This window comes from Periplaneta americana, chromosome 1 (assembly GCF_040183065.1).
Source record: "Periplaneta americana isolate PAMFEO1 chromosome 1, P.americana_PAMFEO1_priV1, whole genome shotgun sequence".
In the NCBI taxonomy this organism is placed as follows: domain Eukaryota; kingdom Metazoa; phylum Arthropoda; class Insecta; order Blattodea; family Blattidae; genus Periplaneta; species Periplaneta americana.
Window position 1 is genome coordinate 40,517,614 of NC_091117.1, and position 21,637 is coordinate 40,539,250.

General features: G+C 35.8%; 2 protein-coding genes and 1 long non-coding RNA gene across 4 annotated transcripts in view; 1 reads left to right on the forward strand and 2 right to left on the reverse strand.

Moving 5' to 3' along the window:
- Positions 1-7,170: 7,170 nt before the first annotated feature.
- SmB (small ribonucleoprotein particle protein SmB) lies at positions 7,171-13,012 on the reverse strand. 2 transcript variants are annotated; one of them, XM_069818813.1, is made up of 6 exons: positions 12,852-13,012; positions 12,611-12,704; positions 11,781-12,053; positions 10,972-11,151; positions 8,035-8,106; positions 7,171-7,416 (listed from the first exon to the last, which is right to left on the reverse strand). In XM_069818813.1, exons 1-6 carry the CDS (start codon positions 12,852-12,854, stop codon positions 7,397-7,399), a joined length of 642 nt encoding a protein of 213 aa, XP_069674914.1. In that variant the 5' UTR covers positions 12,855-13,012; the 3' UTR covers positions 7,171-7,396. The 2 variants fall into 2 exon arrangements, with proteins under 2 accessions (XP_069674914.1, XP_069674904.1); XM_069818803.1 differs by having other exon boundaries at positions 8,020-8,106.
- A 704-nt stretch (positions 13,013-13,716) lies between these two features.
- Positions 13,717-16,876, forward strand: LOC138694774 (uncharacterized). The gene is made up of 2 exons (XR_011331012.1): positions 13,717-14,176; positions 16,126-16,876. It is a non-coding gene; the product is annotated as an uncharacterized lncRNA (long non-coding RNA).
- A 3,921-nt stretch (positions 16,877-20,797) lies between these two features.
- Positions 20,798-21,637, reverse strand: part of Got2 (glutamate oxaloacetate transaminase 2) — a 34,948-nt gene continuing 34,108 nt past the window's right edge. Inside the window, exon 9 of the mRNA XM_069818835.1 lies at positions 20,798-21,072. Within this exon, the coding sequence (XP_069674936.1) occupies positions 20,950-21,072 (123 nt within the window). The 3' untranslated portion in view covers positions 20,798-20,949. The remainder of the gene's footprint in view (positions 21,073-21,637) is intronic.

The following is a 21,637-nucleotide window of genomic DNA, read 5'->3' on the forward strand; positions in this document are numbered from 1 at the left end:
GTTTGCGGTGAAAGACCTGCCCTTGGGCAATCCCTATGAATGAATTTGTATTCCTGTGTCATAGAAGTCTGCTGCCTGAGGTAGCAACCAGTGTGTGACAGCCGTCTTCACTTTTCTGATGATCCCACGATATATGTCTCAATTCCAATGGGAAATATATCGTAAAATAGCTCAACAACTGCTGTATCTATTCTAATAAATCTTTCTATGAAATTGTGTTTTCTTTCTGTAAACGACCCCAGGCAAACTTACTTTGTGGCGGCCCTCGTAATTGCACTCAAATGGCCAAAATTTGTATAACCACTTGTTTTGAAATTATTAACATGGTGGAAGAAAAAAATTAACTTTTTATCTGCCCCCCATAAGAATGTTTGCTTGTAAGTTGGTAGAGCAGTAGGCTATGGATTGGAAGGTCTATGGTTCGATTCTGAGTGGTGACAGAATTTTCTCGTGATCAAAACTTACGGAATGGCTCCATGTTTCACTCAGCCTTCTATCAAATTGAATACCAGTCTTTCCCACGGGTAAATAGGCAGCCAGAGCATGATGCCAACCACACCAACTCATTCTAGTGCTGAGGTCAAAGAATGCATGGCGCTCTACCTCCATGCAACTATGTGCCTCATGGTATGTATGGGAGTACCTTTACTTTCACCTTTTCTTTTATGTATTGTTTCTCCAATGTCTCCTTCACATTCCAGTTACATTGTAAATGAAGTAAGAAATACTTCCTTCCACTGTGAACCAATACGTAAAAGTTTTTGTGTCATCTTTTCCCATGGAAAAAGTCTGAAATATGCTATAATGAAGACAAAATGAACTAATAAATTTGATTACTTCGAAACAAAAATATTTGTTGTCCCAATTCTTTCACAGTGTAACATGATGGGATGTATAGATTTTTGTTAAATAAAGAGCAAGTATGTTAAAGACAAAATAGAAATAGAGATAACTTAAATTTACACTATGCACTTCAAGTCTGAGGAATCCACTGTGCATGTCTCTAACATTAAAAGGTTAATTAAATAACTCTGAAACCTACTCATTTTGGAAGCTTATTTTCAGTCACTTGTGCTGAAGTACACGTTTCTTCTGTATTTTGGTATGGTATGGATTAGTCCTAATATGTGAGGGGCATTCAATAAGTAATGCAGCACTATTTTTTCTTGATCAACTTTTGTTGGAAAGCAATGATCATATTTTGCCACATAACACTCTCCCTATGATTAATTTAAAATGTTGAAATTAAATTAAATATCGAATATTTCCCTCTCTTCAAAGGACACTGAAATTACTTGCAGTCAGTCTGCGGTGAAATTTTCTACAGCACTTGTTTTACATCCCATAAATTTTCAGGTGTATAATAATAATAATAATAATAATAATAATAATAATAATAATAATAATAATAATAAAGTCCGTCAAGTTAGCTCTATAGTAGCATGTCTGCTTCCAGACTAGCTGGCCTAGATTCGACTCCCGGCAGGGTCAAAAATTTTCATGTAAAATTTCTACCTAAGGGCTAGGAGAGATGGTGGTGCACAACTTCTAATCACTAGATTGTGCACCAATATGCCTGGGTTAAATCCCAAATCTCTCCGCAGTGCATATGAAGAGAAGGCCTATGTCACTGTTGATAGTGATTTGTCCGTCGGACAGAGACGTTCAACAGGGGTAGGCTACATGCCGGCACCGGGTTTCCCTTTCTCTCTTCCTCATCATCATCATCTCATTCCAGACACTACACTTACAAGAACATTACACATACACTCACCCTAGTATATGACATAACTCTCCACAAATACATCATGTACAGTAGTGGCAAAAAAAACTGGACCGACCCTTGTAGCTGATTTCAGAGCCTTGTTCACTCCAGAGCACGATAGACTGGTAACTAAGACTTTCGTGGTTCGAATCCTGGCTGGGAAGGAAACTTCTTTTTGTTCCTTATTCAAATTTATTCCCAATATTTTTCGATTGCAGGGATATTTTACTACTTAATTAACTTATTATTCCCAGAACGTGAATTTTATCAGCAATCGAAAAGTATTGGGAATAAATTTGAATAAGGAACAAAATAAAGTTTCCTTCCCAGGCAGGATTCGAACTACGAAAGTTTTAGTTACCAGTCTATCGTGCTCTGGAGTGAACAAGGCTGAAATCAGCTACAAGGGTCGGTCTGGCTTTTTTGCCACTACTGTACAAGGTGGCCCGCCAAAGTGGTGTACAACTAGAAAATGGGTCATAATCCTGCCCTCTATCTGCAATATGCAGAACCCGAATCACGTAAAGTGAAGTGGGTAGGCATTGAATACATACATACATAATGAAAAGAAAAGAAAGGAATTTTCTGTGCTACTGATGGGTCCAAGAATGAAATGTTATGGAAAAGTGAAAATGAACAAGATGATGTGTTGTCTGAATTGCATGTGTATAAAAACAGTGACGATACCGATAAAAATTATGTATGATACTGATGAATTTCATAACAACACAGTGTAGGATAGAGAGAGAGAAAATAAGAAATTTCGTTGTTTGTGAGCCAACAATGTACATTCAACTGTTTTAGGCACATGTTTATATTTGAAATAAGGATATTTTTTAAGTTACCAGTAGTAATTTAATATTATGTTCTTTGTGCCTTATGTATTATTTGTCCATGCATTTCTTCATTGTCCCTCACTTTTCCCGGCAGATAAAAAATCCGACACTTAGACACAATATCAATGATGAAACCGAATGAACGTTTTTGGAATACTACATACATTCTTCCAGAAAATATACTCGCAGTGTGTTTAGACCAGAAATTTCAGGAAAAAAAAAGGGAGAGAATTACGCGATAATATATGGTGTATTTTCAGGGGATCATTCTTTAACTTCCTGTAGTTTCACCATTTTCTAGTAGGTGGCAGCAACATAATTAGCTTTCAAAATGGAGTATGTGAGTGAGAGACATGCAAAACAGGTAACTGAATTTCTTTTGGTGGAAAAGGAGACCATCATGTACGTTTAAAAGTGCTTAAAAATGTCTATGGAGACATGGCAGTGGACAAAAACACCATGATTCATTGGGCGAACCAGCTGTCAACATCAGAAGCAGAACAATGCAATGTGATCTCCCATGCTCACACAGTGACACCTACAGCAATTGAATGTGCCGATACCCTTATTCACAATGATAAATAGATCATATCCACAGAACTTGCAGTTCAACTTGGTATCTCTATACATAGATAGCATCAACAAAATTAATTATCCATCACTTAGGGTATGAATGGCCAAATGTCGTGATAGTGATAAGTTTATTTTAAATGTTCAATCAATATGATTTATCTATTTTTTGCAAATTTTTTTATTTGCTGTGACATTTCAACTGGATATTAATATTTTCGCCTTCTCGGCATCATCAGATATTTTAAAAGGACGAAATCTAAACTTAATCCATTAGACCATACATAGTAATGTGCATGACAAAGTTGATTTCATGAGTTTTATGTAATTGAAGATTATTGATAAGCAGTTCAATTTTGAATTTGATTTCGAGAAATATAAATTTTAGAATTGTGGATGTGACTGTGAATATATATAACTCATGTAACAGTGTTAAAGTAACACTTATTATACAAATAAATAATTAAAATGATAAAATTGACAAAATTTACATGTTATACTTTGTGTCTAAATTAAAAAACTATATACTGACACAAAGTGTAACGTGTAAATTTTATTATTTTAATTATTTATTTTTATAATAAGTGGTATTTTAACAATGTAACATGAGATATGTATCCACAGTCACATCCACAATTCTAAAATTTATATTTCTCGAAATCAAATTCAAAATTGAACTGCTTATCAATAATATTCAATTACATAAAACTCATGAAATCAACTTTGTCATGCACATTACTATGTATGGTCTAATGGATTAAGTTTAGATTTCGTCCTTTTAAAATATCTTGTGATGCTGAAAAGGCGAAAATGTTAATATCCAGTTGAGATGTCATAGCAAATAACAAAAATTTGCAAAATATAGACAAATCATAATGTTTGAACATTTAAAATAAACTTATCAAATTGAATAGATTTATCTGAAACCAAAAATGAATTGTAAAATGTCGTGATAGTGCCGACTCACTTGAGTAGTGCTGCTTAGGTACATGAAGGGTTGAAAGCAGTGGGTACGGTAACTAGAACAGTGGTGGATTATTATTATTAATATGCTAAACATCACTGGGAAGTTATTGTACATTAATTACGTACAAGATAAAAATTAATTAATTATAGATGTTTGAGTAGTATGATAAATTATTGTAAATCATTACACATATTCAAAATAAGCTAGAAGTAAATAATTATGAACCATTAAGGTTCCATATAAATTTATATTAATACACAATCATTATTCCAATATAAAGATAATGCAATTTTTTAAGTCTGTAGATTGAATTGCAATAAAACAAAAGCTGTTGAAATTAGTCCTCAGTTTCACGTATTTTTTTTTTCAAGAAATATTGAATTAAAATCAGGAGTTAGTCTATGCTGCACACTGCCAACCGTAACTGGTCACAGAGTTTGTCTGTCATGCGAGTCCTACATTTTTATTTCACAGTTTTCATTCGTGAGAAGAATTGCTCACACATATATGTAGTTCCAAACATGGCTTCCACAAAACTGATGAAAGATCGAATATTTCTGCATTTCTTATAATACAAAGCATTTTATATTGTCACCAGTACTGCAGAAAAACTCTTCTTCCCACTTTAAGTTAAATCTTTTTTTAGAGGTTAAAGGTTTTGACACAGACATACTTTCGATGTGCATTACTGCCGCAACTCCATTCGTGTTCTAGTGAACAAGGGATGATGCATACTCGAGTTTTACTGTGACGCAGAAGGGTTGAGGGGTAGTTACACTGCAGGTTACACAGTGACTACAGATTGAGTTGCAAATCACATAATGGACACCGATAACCTATGGTATTAAAAAATTTGTGCCAGGTGATTCCCTGGACCCTGAGGAGTATATGGCTGACGGTGTCAATTTCTTATCCAACACTGTCACACTAAATGGAACATGGATTCTTCATTTTTGAGCCTGAGACAAACAGGCAATTCATGAAGTGGCATCACAAAAATTCAAGACAGTACCCCCAGCTAACAAGGTCATGGTCAGTTTTCTGGATCTCTGAAGAAGAGATTATGTTCTTCGGAATATGTATGATAAGACTTTCTTGTGTTAAATTTTAACGTACCTTGTTAACATGTTTCAACCTATTTTGGGTCACCTTCAGAACTGGTCGTTGTTGGTCTTGGCACCTCTTGTTTCCTGTGAGAGTGCGTTCGTAGTGTAGAGTCAAAGAGTGTATGTGTTTTGAAATTGAGTTGTGTGTTGAGAATATCGTTGGGGTGTGTTTTCGTGTGTCTGTATATTTCATATTGTTCTAGTGTGTTGAGTTTCTGGCTTTTTGGTTGGATGTGCAGTATTTTCATGTCTGTGTTGATGTCTCTGTAGGTGTGGTTGGCATTTGTGATGTGTTCTGCATATGTGGAGGAGTTTTGTAATTTTGTTATGGCTGTGATGTGTTCTTTGTAACATGTTTGAAATGATCTGCCTGTCTGTCCTATGTAGAACACATACACTCTTTGACTCTACACTACGAATGCACCCTCACAGGAAACAAGACGCGTCAAGACCAACAACAACCAGTTCTGAAGATGACCCAAAATAGGTCGAAACATGTTAACATGTTCTTATCATACATATTCCGAAGTGATACAGTGTTAAAAGTTGTGTAATCAAGATGTATAATCAAGAGATTATGCTCAACGAATTGCTTCATGGTGAAATGATGAACTCAGAAATGTATATTAACACAATTAAGAAGTTGTTGAAGAGAGAATTCTGGCATGTTCGTCCTCACAAAGATGCGAACAAACTTCTCCTACACCACTGCAACACAAGACCACACACATGCGTGCGCATCAAAAGAAAATCACAAAACTTTGCTTGACTATCGTTCCTCACTCACTCTACAGCCCATACCTTGCACCATCTGACTTTGATTTCTTCGAGCCATTTAAAGATGCAATCAGCGATAAGTGATATAGCAATAACGTCATAGCTGAAGTAAGAAAATGACTAAGAGGCAAACCAGCAGAGTGGTATTGCAAATACATATAGGCTCTCACAACTAGGTGGCAAAAACTATAGAACCGAAAGGAGACTATGTCGGAAAATGTGTTTTGGTAGGCAGAAGATTGCAAACAATATTATGTATTTAAAACTGAAATGAAACAAATCTTGAATGAAGAAAAAAAAAATGTTGCATTACATAATGAATGCCCTCCATAACATATAACAAAATCGAAGGAAATTAATGTAAATTTCACTTGTAACACAAATACCACAAGTACATGTATGTCTTACCTGTGTACAGTGACCAGACATCCTCTTTTATCCGGACATGTCTTCCTTTTTAGGCCTTTGTCGGGGGTCCAGGCAGATTAAAAAAAAAAATAAAAAATGTCCTCCTTTTCATAACTTGCATGCCTGATATGTTAAAACTATCTGATTTGATGCCTTTTTCAAGTAATTTGCCAGTAGGTGGCAGCAGCATCGATGGAATATACTTTTTGCCAATGTTCTTAACTCTCTTTGCTCCTCCTGTTGATAATAATTATAATTCCCTTGGCTTTCATATGTAGCTAACTGTAAAATCATTTTATATTATTAAGTTTTATCATAAATGTGCTATAATAAAATAGATATTGACATAATTTTAAATACAATATAGACCTAAGCCTAAATATAAATAGATATCTTCTGTCATCTTTAATAATAATTATAGTTCCCTCGACTATTATATGTAGCTAACTGCAAAATCATTATTATTAAGTTTTATCATAATTATTTTGTAATAAAATAGAACATACTTTTAAGTATGATATAAGCCTAAACCTGTACTGTATATTGATGTAATTTAAAGTATAATATAGGCCTAAGCCTAAATCAAAGTACATATTTTCTGTCCTCTTTTTTCGAACAATGTCCTCTTTGAAGCTATGTGTCCTCTTGTTTATCAATGTGAATGTGTCACCCTATACCTGCGATATCTACAATACTGACAATCTTGCAACAAAAAATAAACAAATAAAAAATACTTATGAAGACACTTTCAATATAATACTTTAATGAAGTGAAAATCACAGTGCCCTATCATATACTTAAAAAAACACGTTTTTACAATTTAAAATGTCACACATTTGCCATATTAATGAAGTTTACTCCCATCATCACACATCCCTCCTCTCACAGCTGGCATCCTGAAGACATATATTATATTTGTCACAATTCAATGAATTTATATCGTTCTCCAGATTAATTTGTAACTGAATTAATATGGACGTGGAGGACCTGAAAACAAAAAAGAAAACAAATGCATATGTTAATACAAACACTGAACAAACATTAGAATCAAAACTTTAGGATGAATGTTATAGCCCATCACATTTTTAAAAGTATGATTAGTTCAAACCCCGTGCTGTAGCAACGTAATCTAAAGAGTCATGCCTTAGACTTGAGATACAATATTACAGCGGAAGAAATTTTCCCATGAAATTTCGGTCAATGTAAAAGACTCATGCCCAACCAGCATCGTGATGAATTTGAGGAACTGCAGTGATTAGCGAAATCTGGTTTCGAAAGCCGGCTTATAACAGCTGGGAAGGGGGAATCATGCTGACCACACATTATTCCTGTATGGGTTGGATGATCGTTCACCTCTACTAAGGCATGTGAACGTTTATAGACAGCAGTCTATTATGGTGCGTGTTCACTGCATCATATTGCACTCATCGAACGAATCACACAGATGGAAGACAAACAAACTTTGCTGTAATTGTTACATAACCACATTCTCTATATTGTATCACACATTGTTTTTCTTGTCAAAATTTACTGAAAAAGGTGATATTATAAAAGTATCAGCAAATTCCTCCAATAAGCGTCTCTACATACCTCCCCTCATCATACCTGGTGGTGGTCCTCTCATTCCAGGTGGACCCATGGGACCGCCACGACCCATTGGCATACCAGGTGGCATTCCTACAACAGAATTAAATTTATCTTATGCCAGACTTAACACATTGTTTAAGGCACAAATGAGACACAAAGCATGGACTGATATCTATACTAGAGTAGTGTGTGTGTGTATCCAATGCCTACACTTGCGTGATTCAGGTTCCGGATATTGCAGATAGATGACAGGACTGTGACCCATTTTCAAGTTGCACACCACTTCGGTGGGCCACGCTATGCATGATATGTATTCTGTGGAGAGTTATGTCGTGTACTAAGGTGAGTGTATATGAAGTGTTCGTGCAGCTAGGTGTAGTGTAGGGAATGGGTGAGGATGATGAAGATGAGGAAGGCAGAAGGGGAATAACACCAAGGGGACCGCCAAGCTTAACGTCCCTGTCCAACAGATGAACATTGACATATACCTTCTCTTCATATGTACTGCCGAGAAATTTGGGATTTAACCCAGCCATATTGGTGCACAATCTAGTGATTAGAAGTTGCGAACTGCCACCTCTCCTAGTTCCGAGGTAGAAATTTTACAAGAAAATTTCTGATCCCGCCAGAAATTGAACCCGAGTCAGCTAGTCTGGAGACAGACACCACAGAGCTAACTCATACTAGATTAGTGACAGCATCATATTTAGGCAGGGTTGATAATACTGTGACAGCGACGTGAGATTCGAACTCACGACCAGCGTCCCGCAAGAAAGCAGATCGCGCGGAGCACGTAGGGACGGCGAGCGGCGGAGTAGTGGGGAAAGGGGCCTACACGCGAGGGGAGGCTGCGCGCGCAGCTGCTACTTAACGCAGTGAATGGGGAACGGAACTTCCCGACTCTTCCAGAAGTGCGTCGAAGTGGAGATATCCAGATAATTCTCTACACACCTGTAGAAAATTCTCGCAACTATGATTTTGCTATAAAAGAAGAAGCGCCAGCGAACTCGGCCAGTCATTCATGATTAGTTCAGTCAGTAAGCCAGTGAACAGAGCAAGCAAGCCAGCCTTGTGTACCAGAGTTCGGCTCGAGTGTGCGTCCACATCTGCGTCAGCATCCGAAGGCCTGAGTTCGAGTGCAGTGGACCGCAGTTGGAGGGACCTGAGTTCGAGTACCGTGAACTGTCTCTGGAGATCTGTGGTTCGAGATACTGTGAACTCGAGTGACTGAGCTAGAAGAACTGTGAACTGAGAACTGATAGTTCTGATTTGTAAATAGTGCTTTGTAAATATTAGTTAAGATTAGCAGTTCATTGTTGTTCGTACTAGTCCAAGTAAATTATTGTCGTCGGTGGAGTGCTATAACGAATACTGTGTTAAGTGAAAATCCAACTGTTGACGAGAGCGTTTAAGGCGAATTGTAGAAAGGAATTATTGTTGTGGCGAATAAATTACATTGTTGTTACTAATAAAATTCACAATACTATGAAGCTTAAATGCAGAAAACAAAAACAAATGTGGCAAAATTTTCTTTTGAAAACCATACAATTGTAGATTGGAACAGTTTAACTGCAGCAAACTTTCAGGGCAGTCCTCTTAAAATCAACACATTTAAGGCAAGGTTGGAAAGATTTAAAAGTAATGTAGGTGCAGTGTAATCATTTAAGCAGATACGAAATTATTTATTTAAGTTAACATGTAAATAAGTGAACTTGTAATTAAGACATGTAATTAATTCAGGTGACTTGTAATAACATTCAACAACCTGCTCAAAAAGCTAGTAAGCGATACAATTTCTTGCCTGCCATATTTATAGTATTGTTTTAATTTTATTGCATTATAGTAGTAATTCAGTTTTATTCAATGATTTTTCTCTCATGGGACTGGAAATATTGTTCCATTTCAGACTTAGATAGGTTTCTATTTCAAACTGTATAAAATGCATTATATCTTTGGGAGACCAGAGAAGAAGTATGTTTAAGGCATGTTTCCGGTTTATTCAGGTTCTGCTTTAAGTAGGTTTTACTATACATGCAAAAACATACATTTATGAGCATATCTTATATGAGGAGCTCATTTCCAAAACGCCTCTTGTCCACTTTATAACGAAAATGAGCTTCCTCAAATATAACTCTACATACAACTGTCATGATTTAGCTTCAGAACGCCCTCTAAACCACTAATAATAATCTTACTTTAAAGGTGACTATTTGAATCAAACTTACTCTTGTAAACAGCAAAAATTGTGACAAAATATTATAGTCGCGACGCTGTTATTCCCGGCGTGACTCCTCCTCTTTGCTTACGTCTTAGGAAGTGAAGGCTCTATAAAGTCTAGGTAGGTAGTATCGTTCACCATTTTTGTTCTTTTGTTGCCGAGCTACCATACGAGGAATCTATTTGCCACACCGTTAAACATTATCATGTCGTAGCTCCTATGATAATAAATCAAACACACTGCAATTCAGCAAATAATTGAACGGCAAATAATGTCTTCATGTGCTTTCTGCAAACGCCAACGAAAGAGCCAAAATGGCGGGCGATTATATTAAGTATTTATAGAGCCTTAAGAAATGAATAACGTCTTCATAAGCGAATCACAAGACGCACACGTTTAAATGTAGCCGACCTGCAACGCGATTGGCTGCCGGAAATTAGAGTGATGGAATTATAGTTCCAGCTTTGGACTCAAAGACTCTGATGCTCCCATTTGATTCTAAATGCACCCAACCTCTTTGGTTTCATTATGTTTCTTGCCTAGCTGGTAAGGAAAATGTTTTTCGTGATTTCCCACAAAGTTATGGGAATGGACAAGAGTCGTTTTGAAAATAAGCTCCTCATATACTCTACACCTGCAATACTTGGTAACTGAATGCAACTACATTGGATTATAAGAGTCGACATGTTATAGTTTTAACAAAATATGCACTATTATTGGGTGCTTCAACTACTTACCCATCATGCCAGGAGGTGGTCCCATCATTCCAGGTGGTGGTCCGCCAACAGGCATGCGAGGTGGACCTGGCTGTTGAGGTCTCATCTGGGGTGGAGCTGAAACCTGAGGTCCTGCCCGGCCTCCAGGCGTCATCACCTGCTGGGATGGACCACCCACCCCACGAACTGGACCTTGAAGACCTGGATTGCCATTATAAAAAAACAAATCAGCCATGAGGAGCGGCAGTTACACTGATGTTCATAATATCTGTACTTCATTTCATGTTCACAGAATATAACCATGGTTTGTATATGTCAACAACACAAATTTATTGTCGCCCAAACTTGGACACCCAGTGGCTTTGTTCCAATCAAGTTTTGTGATATATTTTAACGAAGATTTTTCTTTAGTTTGTTATTTAACGGTGTTGTATGAACTACTATATTATTTAGGATTGATGAAACTGGTGATAGCAAAATGAGCCCAAAGATTTTCACTAAGCCACCTTGCTCGATTCTTATTGTCATCCTCTGTAAAAAGTGTTTATATTTCAAAGATTTGCAACAAAACACTCACCTGTACACATCTTATGTAAATACAATTATGTATACATTTTAAAAGTTGTATGGCTGCTACAATCTATGCAATCATATAATTTAATATGCATAGATCAAATGTTAGAGAAATGCTACAGATTTCTATGGAAAATATGAAGACATCTCCATGGCATGGCAGTATGAAATACATCTCATATATATATATATATATATATATAAAGAAAAGCCACTTTTAATACACAAATGCTATCAAAAACAGAAGAACTGTATACCTGCAGGGACTCCAGTAGCTCCAGTGGGAACTCCCCTTCCAGCAGCCCTTCCCATGCCAGGGCCTGGTGCTGCACCAGGGATGGGCACACGAGGAAGTCCTTCTTCTGGGGGAGGTGGTCCTTCTACTGTCAATGATACTATATTCTCCCCACGTAATAACACAAAACCAAGAACTCTCTTCTCTTCTCGTTCTGGTTGCTTTGTATTCTTCGGTTTTATCTTACGGAATTCCTCACAGTCGCCAAGAATGAGATTCATGTGCTTATCAAAAGCTGAAACCACAACCGACAAATCACATTCTGAACTTGAAACATGGGTATTCATCGAGTCTCACTGAACAAATTTAAGATAGAAATTGTTACTAATAAGTAAATCACTGTTTTGTTCAATTTCATCGGATTTCTAAATAATATATTGTTGTTAATGAAGTAATAAATTATTACAATTATAGTGGGTTGTAAGAAAACAAATCAATAAACAAATTATTCTAAAGTTACGTGGGAAAATTTCAGTATACGGATTTCTCACTGAAAATTATATCTTAAAATACTAAAAAGAGCAGATTTGTCTGAGTTTGTCGAATGCGCAACATCCTGCTTACGAAAAGGCGCTTTTCAGTGCCAATAATTTATTTTGTGTGCACAAGATTGGAATTTTGAAGTATGAGGGAAAGGAAGGAATCCGTGTTCTGAAATTTATCCAGTACCTAAAACTAAACTATGAAGATCTATACACCTATTGTTTAATAATCACTTAGATATTCTAACACATAATGGCAAGCAGAGTTAACGCTAGCAAGGAAAATGGAGGAAAAAAATGTATTTCACACCTTTGAATGTTCCAATGAATGTTCTCGAATCCTGTAAAATGATTCGAACTCGGTAATTTATGTGCTGCAGCATTTTATTGTTCTTGCTGATCGTCTGAAATGTATAAAAAAAAATTACTTAATTACAATAATAAAGCAGTACGGTGTCCTTTATAACCTAAAAACAATGTAAAAACCCAACAGCAAGCGTAATGAAAGCTCCTATTTTAAGTAATCTTAACTTATGCATTTAAATTCTTACCATCTTGGCTAATAAACTGAATACACTTATCAAGTTCAAACAAAATCTACCATCCAACACACAAAATTGAAAATTAAACGAAATTCGACGAATCCCCAACGCCGGCGACTACACTTCCTCGCTTCTTCGCCCGCTGAACAGTATCACCACCAACCACACAAAAATGTTATTCCCTTCAGTTATATCAAAACAGATGGCGCCAGCGTTATGTAGTGTATGTGATCAGGGATATCATTTTACTTATACTGATTATGCTTCATAAAGATAATATGGGATGTTACAATAATAACATATGCTTAGCATAATTATGACGTTTAATTGTTTTCAATGTGAAGCGAAATAATTTCTGCATGAAGCCAAAATGCAACTTATTTTTTCAATGCAATTTCATGATAGAGAGTTATAAATTCGATAATTTTTGCGTAAAATCTCCATTTAAATCACTTAAATACACGAACTTAATTGATATGAAATAAACTATGACAAAATCTAAAAATTACCAAAAACTATTCAGGAAAATATGTGAGCAAAATGAGAACAGGTTTGATACAGTCATTTCCTGAATAAATAAGTTTTTAATCCAAAGTATATTTTATTTATAATATGTTATGTTACTATTTCATTAATAACAGATAAAGCTTCTTTCAAATAGGTTTTCTGTTCTTGTTATTGTTGAAAAAAAATGTCGAGTCCTCAGGGCATTTCCTTCAATTCTCGACTTCTGAAGTATATTGGCAACTATGGATGGCGGACATGTTTTAAATTGCTTTTTAAGTGTCAGTGCAATATTTGTGGCAATATTTTCAATGTGATTTACGTTCACTACGATTAAGACGTTTAGGATCATCCGAATTGAGGTTATTCTTTATTAACGTACATTCATATATTAGTGTTACTTCAAGATTTTCAATGTTTTTCTGTGATACATGTAGATACAGTAGGCCTATATAGATGTTTATTTGTCTATGACTCTATGATTAGGATCGCCAGAGTTGAGTATACGTATACAGGGTGAACTTAAAATGTAGACACATTTCAGGAGTGATTCCTGACAAGAGAAGGAGCAAAAATGCCAAATGACGTTTTTAATTTTTCAGAAGAAGTGAACCACACCAGCACGTTCCTCCACAAGAAGCAGTCGGGTGATGGAGAAAGGGTGGGCTTACTTTATCGCCTCGAGGTTCAGAGAAAATTCAGTGGAAAGGGTGACGTTATCAGTGATGTAATGAAAGAGTTATGGATAATAAAAAGGATAATATTAGTAAAGTCGGGTGAGAATAATGGCGTATGGTAGGTGTCATCTAGGATTGCTTAATTGCGTGGAGGTAAACAAATCAGTGTACAATATGTGAATTGAAAATTTTTACGAATAAACTCCAGAACACGGATTGCACTGTTCCCCTCTACCCCCACCACACCTATCTTGCAACAAGCTACATGTTAGAGCAACAATAAACGATAATACTGGTAGCAACACCCGATAAGCGTTGATTTCACCAAAGAATCAAGTGTTCTCATTTGAGCAACTAGAAACTTCCCAGGGAATGCATTTTGAAGATTAGGCTACTTTACTTCCACTATAAGTCGTGATAATGATTTTTGTAATTTATACAGTCTGTTCAGTCGTCTGCATATGGGTTTAGACGTTTAGAAGAAATTCTACTTGGAAGTTCATTAGTAAAGTTTTAGTTCTGGCATTCTGTATTCCAGCTGGACAAAGAAGGATAGAACATCATTTGAAATACATTATATTAGCGTATCAGATTTCCAAGGCAGTGTAATGAGAAAACACGTTCCTGTGGTAGATTGACCACCCAAGCACAACAAAATATTTATGAGACACTTTCAGAATTGTTGGTGTACTATTGTAAATATAAAGCTCTCATACAGTAGGCCTATGTAATTCACTTAATAGGGCCTGTGCCTTATATTTCATATATTGTACAGTGCTCTCATTTTACGAGGAAACTAGATTACAGTGGAACCCAAGCATACATCCTCCACGTCGTTCTTGCACCCGTGGGGAGCATGTTTTGTTACTAACAGAAAATTCTCAGAAGCAACTAACTGCTGGGATGTTGTGTAGAACTGGCTTTCCATGCTGGTGTCAGGACAGCAGGAAGTCGGCCGGTGGCGGAATGATGCGAAGTTTCCTCGTGAAATGAGAGCGCTGTATTATTAATAATGTTGTAGCCTATAAATTGTCATGTACTATGTAGCCTAATGCTGCTTTATAGAAAATATTAACTAATGTAATTTATTTGATTCTTTAAACTAAGTTGTGTTAAGATAATTTGAGGTTTAAGTTCTATAAAAATTGCTGTCGTACTAGCGTGTTTAATCTATTTCGAGGATCAACTCATATCATTAGCTTCAGTTCATGACTATATTTGTTTTTTCTGTGCCATTTGTCACCTATAAACACAGCCGATTAATTTGTCAATATACGTTTTTTTTATAAGTTTGAGTAGGCATGTAAATCGATTAATAATCGATTGGAGAGATGTAGCCTATAACAATCATAACAGGTCATAAGAACAAACTAAATTACATTTTTATTTTTGTTACTTTGTCGTTCTTCTGATATGAACACCACAATATAAGTGCATACTTCCATTTTCGTTGGTACAGCACTACTGCTTCAGTATTGTTTATCATTGCTGCACATGTACTTACCCTTACAGTTGGAGAAGATGTCAGAAAAAAATTCAGTCAGTCCATGTGGGATTGGAACCTATACCTGAGTAGCTTGGATCAGGAATCCTACTCATTATGTCAGCTACGCTGGTGGCTCAGTCTTTCTTCACTTCATGACACGATTTCTTAGTTCATCAGGACCACACACAGATATAACTGAAAAAGATTTCTCCCCATGCCAAGTTCAGACTCATTAATCCCGATTTAATTGAAAATTACTCGACAGAGAATTTTGTTGGCTCAAAAAACTACTCTGTTCTTAACTTTTTACTGGAGAAATGCATACGGTATGTCTTGTTTGTTAACAGTACACAAATTACTTCAGTGTTTAAAGTAATGTATAAAGACATAGCAGGCGTATTTTGCCTCTGGTCAACATTTATTTCTGGCTCCTACTGGTGTCTGCCCCTCCGTTCATTTCCTCATCTTTGTAGTTCCTGTTAGCTTTACAATGCCTAAAGAGTAAACTAGGAGCTACCACAATTTTGTGAATACAAATAGTCTATTCATGTACTGGTGACAAAATTGATTCAGTATTGTTTTTGTTTATTGTACATTTCTTTTGTGTATGTTACAGAAAATATTCCACCCTCAGGAGAACAGTACATCATTTGTAGAAGAGTCGATTCAACAAAGGCATATTTGAAATACGTTTTTCACATTTATTGACTGCATTAATACGTACAACAGCTTCTTAGATGGCTGAAGAACGTGAAGAATCCAGAGTTCAAGCTTCTCCATCAAGTAGTGTTAAGAAATTTAAAACTGATTATATACCGGCACAAGAACACGAGCCTGTTGAACCAAGAAGCATAAACTCGTCTCAGTTTCAGCATGAAATATGTACCTGTTCAGAAGACGAAAATTCATTTAATGTTGAAAGTGAGAAATCAGGAGCATGTGACATATCAAATGAAACTGTAGTTGTAGATAGTAGCAGTTCAGATAGGCCTAAATGTTATGTAGATGAATTCGAGCAATTAAAACAAAGAGAAAGAGATTTGGATAACGAAATCCAAAAGTTAAATGCTGACATTGGTAAAGATAATGCATTATCCACGAATATGGAACAATTACATGAATATAACTTAATTAAAGATGTCACACAAATTGTTATTGGACACTTATCCCATATCTTAAATGTTCCAGTGACTGAGTTGCACGAGGAATTAAACCTCAATTTTGAAGTTTAGAGCAAGTATTAGTATTGCTTTATTTGTTGTTACATGAATTCTTTGTAAACTACATGAGAGAATTAAATTTGTATTTCATATACTTAAAGTGTAATCATTAAATCGCAATAAAGTGTTGTGACTTGTGAAAAATTATTACAAACTTGCAGAATATTATTTTTCTCGGTCATACTTTGTTCACTGTAAGATGACGTGTAAGCGTTCAGGACCCTCCTCCATAAAAAAAAAACAGCTTTGTTTGTTGTGATACCATTCTATCCCTATACTACTTTCCAGTAATGCATCCACAGATAGGGGGCTAAGAGGACTCAAGCCCCTGCCCCCCCCCAAAAAGAGGGGGATGCCCCTGTTAAAACCAGTAACATGTGGAAGAGAACCACCAGGATGACCACTGTCGATTGGGAATGACTGCTAGATGGAAGTACAGTTGCTCCGTGCAATTCAAATGAGAGTTATAACGTGACTTCTTATGCAGTAGTTAAATGGCAATATAGTTGATAAAAGTTGCCGTCAAAGCCTATAAGACTAAACAATCTTTTATATGTGATCAGGAAGGGAAGGGAGAAAGAAAGAAAGAAAAAAAAAGTAAGCTTCACATGTCTGCAGGCCTACCGGTATATCTTATTTTGGGAAGTGTGTGATCTTTGTAACATTTATTTTTAAATAGGCCATTAGGAAAGTTCAGGATAACAGAGAAGGTTTGGAACTGAACAGGTTACATCAGCTTCTTATCTATGCAGATGACGTGAATATGTTATAAAAAAATCCACAAACAATTTATTTTATGAAAATTCTTGCTTGAAGAAATATGCGATTTCAGAGAAAATGTTATATATATATTGTGACAGCTGCGTCGGGATTCGAACGCGTCGTGACAGGGCTCGCGGGAGACGAAACGTTGGTCGCTTCGGTGTAGTGGACGTAACGAGAGCATCTGCATGCTGAGAGGGCAAGGGGAGGTGCACTACGGCGTGGGGCAAAGGGGGGATGCAAAGCTGGTGGTGCTTTGCTGTGCGAGGTGAAAGGGGGGGACGGTCCCGAACAGAATCGTCCAGCAGTCTGTAGAAGTAGAAATTTCGAGCATCGTACTTTCTCGTAAGTATGGTTTGGTTATAAATTACGACACGCGAGTGAACTTGAGCAGTTGTTGTTATAGTCGGTGGACAGCAAGCCAGCCAGTCTTGTGTAGCAGTGAAGCCAGCTTCGAGACCGGAGTTCGACTTGAGTGTGTCCGCAGCTGTGTGAGCGTCCGAAGTCCTGAGTTTGAGTGCAGTGGACCACAGTTGGGGCACCTGAGTTCGAAGTTCAGTGGACTGTCTCTGAAGGTCTTGGGTTCGAGATACTGTGAACTTGTGTGACCGAGCTAGAAGAACTTGCCAAGGCAAACGAACTGTGAACTGACAGTTCTGTTTTGTAAATAGTGCTTTGTGAACATTAGTTAAGATTAACAGTTCATTGTTGTTCTCAATAATTCAAGTAAATTGTCATTGTCGTCTGTGGAGTGCAATAACGAATACTGTGTTACTGTGTGGAGTGGAAATCCCATTGTTGATGGAAGTGTTTACGTTCAATTATAGAAAGTAATTATTATTGTCATTTTAACAAAAAAATTACATTCTTGTTTTGTAATAAAGTTACTATATATATATATATATATATATATATATATATATATATATATATAGAGAGAGAGAGAGAGAGAGAGAGAGAGAGCGCGAGAAATATATCGTCCGGCCTTAAGTAAGGATAACCACGAGGATCCGGGAATTAATAGCAAATGAATATAATTAAATATGAATACTGTTATAAAAATAAAATGTAATAATTAAGCACCATTGATTATCAATTATAACACAATTTTAAGGCTTTTCTTTGTACTGCTGTGTGTCAGTTGTAATGCCGGCAACCTGACTTCGAGTAATCTCAGATCATGGTATTAAACTTGGCGCATAAAATATTTGTGTCAAAATCAATTTATGTAAAGAAGAGAGCGAGAACAAAAAGTTACAGTGCCCTTTCTAAGGGTTACCATGGAGTCTAACTGATCAATCCAAACAAGATAATATTTTAATTTATGTATGCAATTTTAATGCATTAGTATAATAACCGAAGAGTCCACTGCAAAAAGGGGGAATTCAGTAACATTTTCATAAAATTATAATAATTAACACTTAAAATTCGAGGATATCTGGGGCAAATTATGAAATTTGAGAACATTCCTGGGACAAAATTTGTTCAGGAACAGGAAGCCAAGTTAGGGGATGTCTGGTAATCTTATATTAGAGCAGACATGTCAAAACCCTGCACAATGTGCACTGGTCTCTGTGCAATGTGTAGTTCCTATTCCCCTACCTGGAGGGAGTGAATCAGCTTGGAGTGGAACGCGACAGGGCTGTACATTACCTGCAGTAGCAGAACAGCTTTGGTTTCAGTAACACAGATCAGTACGGGTGTGCTCATTGAGCTGTGATTGTGAATGCGTTATGAATATAAAGTGAGGAATCCACAGACATAACGAAGAAGAGAAATCACGAATCATATAACGTAACTGTTATGATGTTTTCCTCAGCCAACAGTAATTATTTTAAATTGAAAGGCTTTCATCATATCATGTGGACCTAATAGTGATGTGCGAATTTAAATCAGATTAGTAAAGTTCTCAAAATATGATATTTGCCAGCTCTATTTCTTTTTTAGTACTCTCACGGCAAGACAAACATGGCAATGATGTTTTGGAGTCTGTACTAACACAGCCATGAATGGTTAGCCGACTTACAACTTTTATTTGATAAACTGATAAGTGATGAGAATATTGAGTGAAGAATACATATGAGGGTCTTGAGGTTATAAGGGAAGGAAGAAAGCAACTATTTGTAAAGCGAAAAAATTTTCTCGAAAAATAATACATAATGGCGAATCTTCCATCTCACGTTATTATATTATCTTAATATACCGTACTTACGTTAATAAATCTTTAAACCTGACATAAAGAAAACGTCCTCTCTTCACAGCTTGTGAAGTACTCTTTTAACTCAATTCAGTAATGTTCCCAACTTGCTGATACTTGCTCAACGTTTTCCAAATAAACTATATATAAATTTAAATTCAAGCTTAATTTATCCAATTTATTAATAATAATATGAATTTATATTAATATACAGCAAAGAAAAATGATTCCAGTGTAAAAGCCTCACAATGTCCTATTGCATGTAATTGGGAGTAAAATATTTTCTTTAACATTTGTGCACCAATGGTCCCAATAATGCTTGAACAATGAAAGAGTATTACTTTGAAATAATCAGTACCTACTATGTAAAATGAAATACTGTGTTCGTTTTTTGTTTCGAAATTACTGCAATATTTATATTTTCTTCAAATACCGTATACAAATCGTGTAAATAAATGATTCTTTACGAACGACTGCTTTGTGAATTGTAACTGAGTAAGTCTAATGTTTCTTGTGTTACAATTATTGTCAAATATAGACACTGACAATAATTGTGTTTTTTCCTTCTGCTGAGTATATTTATAATGTCCAAATGTCAATTTAATTGAACACTAGAAGTGCAGAATAGATTCTAGTACATCCCTCCGGCTAAGAACTGGTAAGAGCAACACGTGAATGACGCAATCTGCACAGACCGGCGTTCCGCGCACATACACTGCACTTTCAGTGTCTGATTTCTGACATGCCTGTATTAGAGCATTCAGATCATGATAATTAATGAGGAAGAATATATGCAGCTAAGTATTTATGAGGACCATAGCTAGCACATCGACAGTCTCTATCACACATTATTCAGTAACATGTAATGATCAGCACACCATGAGAAAGAAAAAAAGTCTTACGAATGTTGCAATAGTGCAGGTATGTAGTGTAAAGACAGTAAAGGACTGCACGTGCAATGTAAACTACAATAACTGTCTTCTTGTAGCAGTATGGCACAGAAAAAAAATTATTTTAAGTTTATTGAGTTATAAAATGTGTGAAAACAGTGATAAATTTTAACAAGTTTTCTTTCAATGATTCAAATAAATATAAAATACAACTTCAAATCCAGTCTTTAGATGTAAATATATTTTTCATTTCAGAATAATATTAACAGGTATGTACCATGATCTTCTTAAAACTTCAATAATTTTTCACATTCATAAAGCTCAACATACTGACTGTACATATTGCACAACTTTTGACTGAACAGACTGATTTACTTCGTAACTTCATGCATGGCATGTGCCAGATAACCAACATTCTTTGTTGTAACTCCAGCCATGGAAATTCTGCCATCCTTGGTCAAATAAATACTGAACTCCTTTGTAAGACGTTCAGACTGCAAAAGAAAACAAACAGTATGGTAATTGCAAAAATGTAGCATACATTAGTTTTTGTTTCTCATCATTTTTGTATAAAATCTTTATTATGATAAAGTTATTAGCAAATATATATGCATTCATTAATTCTGTTTCTTACAATTTTTAATAGTTGATACAAATAATTAAACAGAGATGTAGTTTCTCCACAAAACCAACATTAACAGCATACACTATCTGTAATAGCTCTTCATACCAGAACGACATTAATACCTAAAGTCAGGGACACTATCTGTAATAGCTCTTCATACCAGAACGACATTAATACCTAAAGTCAGGGACACTATCTGTAATAGCTCTTCATACCAGAACGACATTAATACCTAAAGTCAGGAGAAGAAGGTAAAAATACACAAAATTTATATTCCAGTGAAACGGGGAAAGTAAAAACACATAAAATTCATACGACAATGGAAAAGGACAATCAATAAATATCCACACGTGATTTTATGTTAAATTATACAAAATGCACATTTCAAGAGTAGATTTTTTTTCTTTAAAATTTTCTATCAACATGAGAAACTT

Excerpts from the sequence above, each read along its gene's own strand:
- SmB (XM_069818803.1), bottom strand. Across the intron at positions 8,107-10,971 it reads ACCACCTCCTGGCATGATGG|GAATGCCACCTGGTATGCCA; the intron begins GTAAGTAGTTGA and ends ATTCTGTTGTAG. Across the intron at positions 7,417-8,019 it reads ACCAGGTATGATGAGGGGAG|GTCCTCCACGTCCATATTAA; the intron begins GTATGTAGAGAC and ends TTTTGTTTTCAG.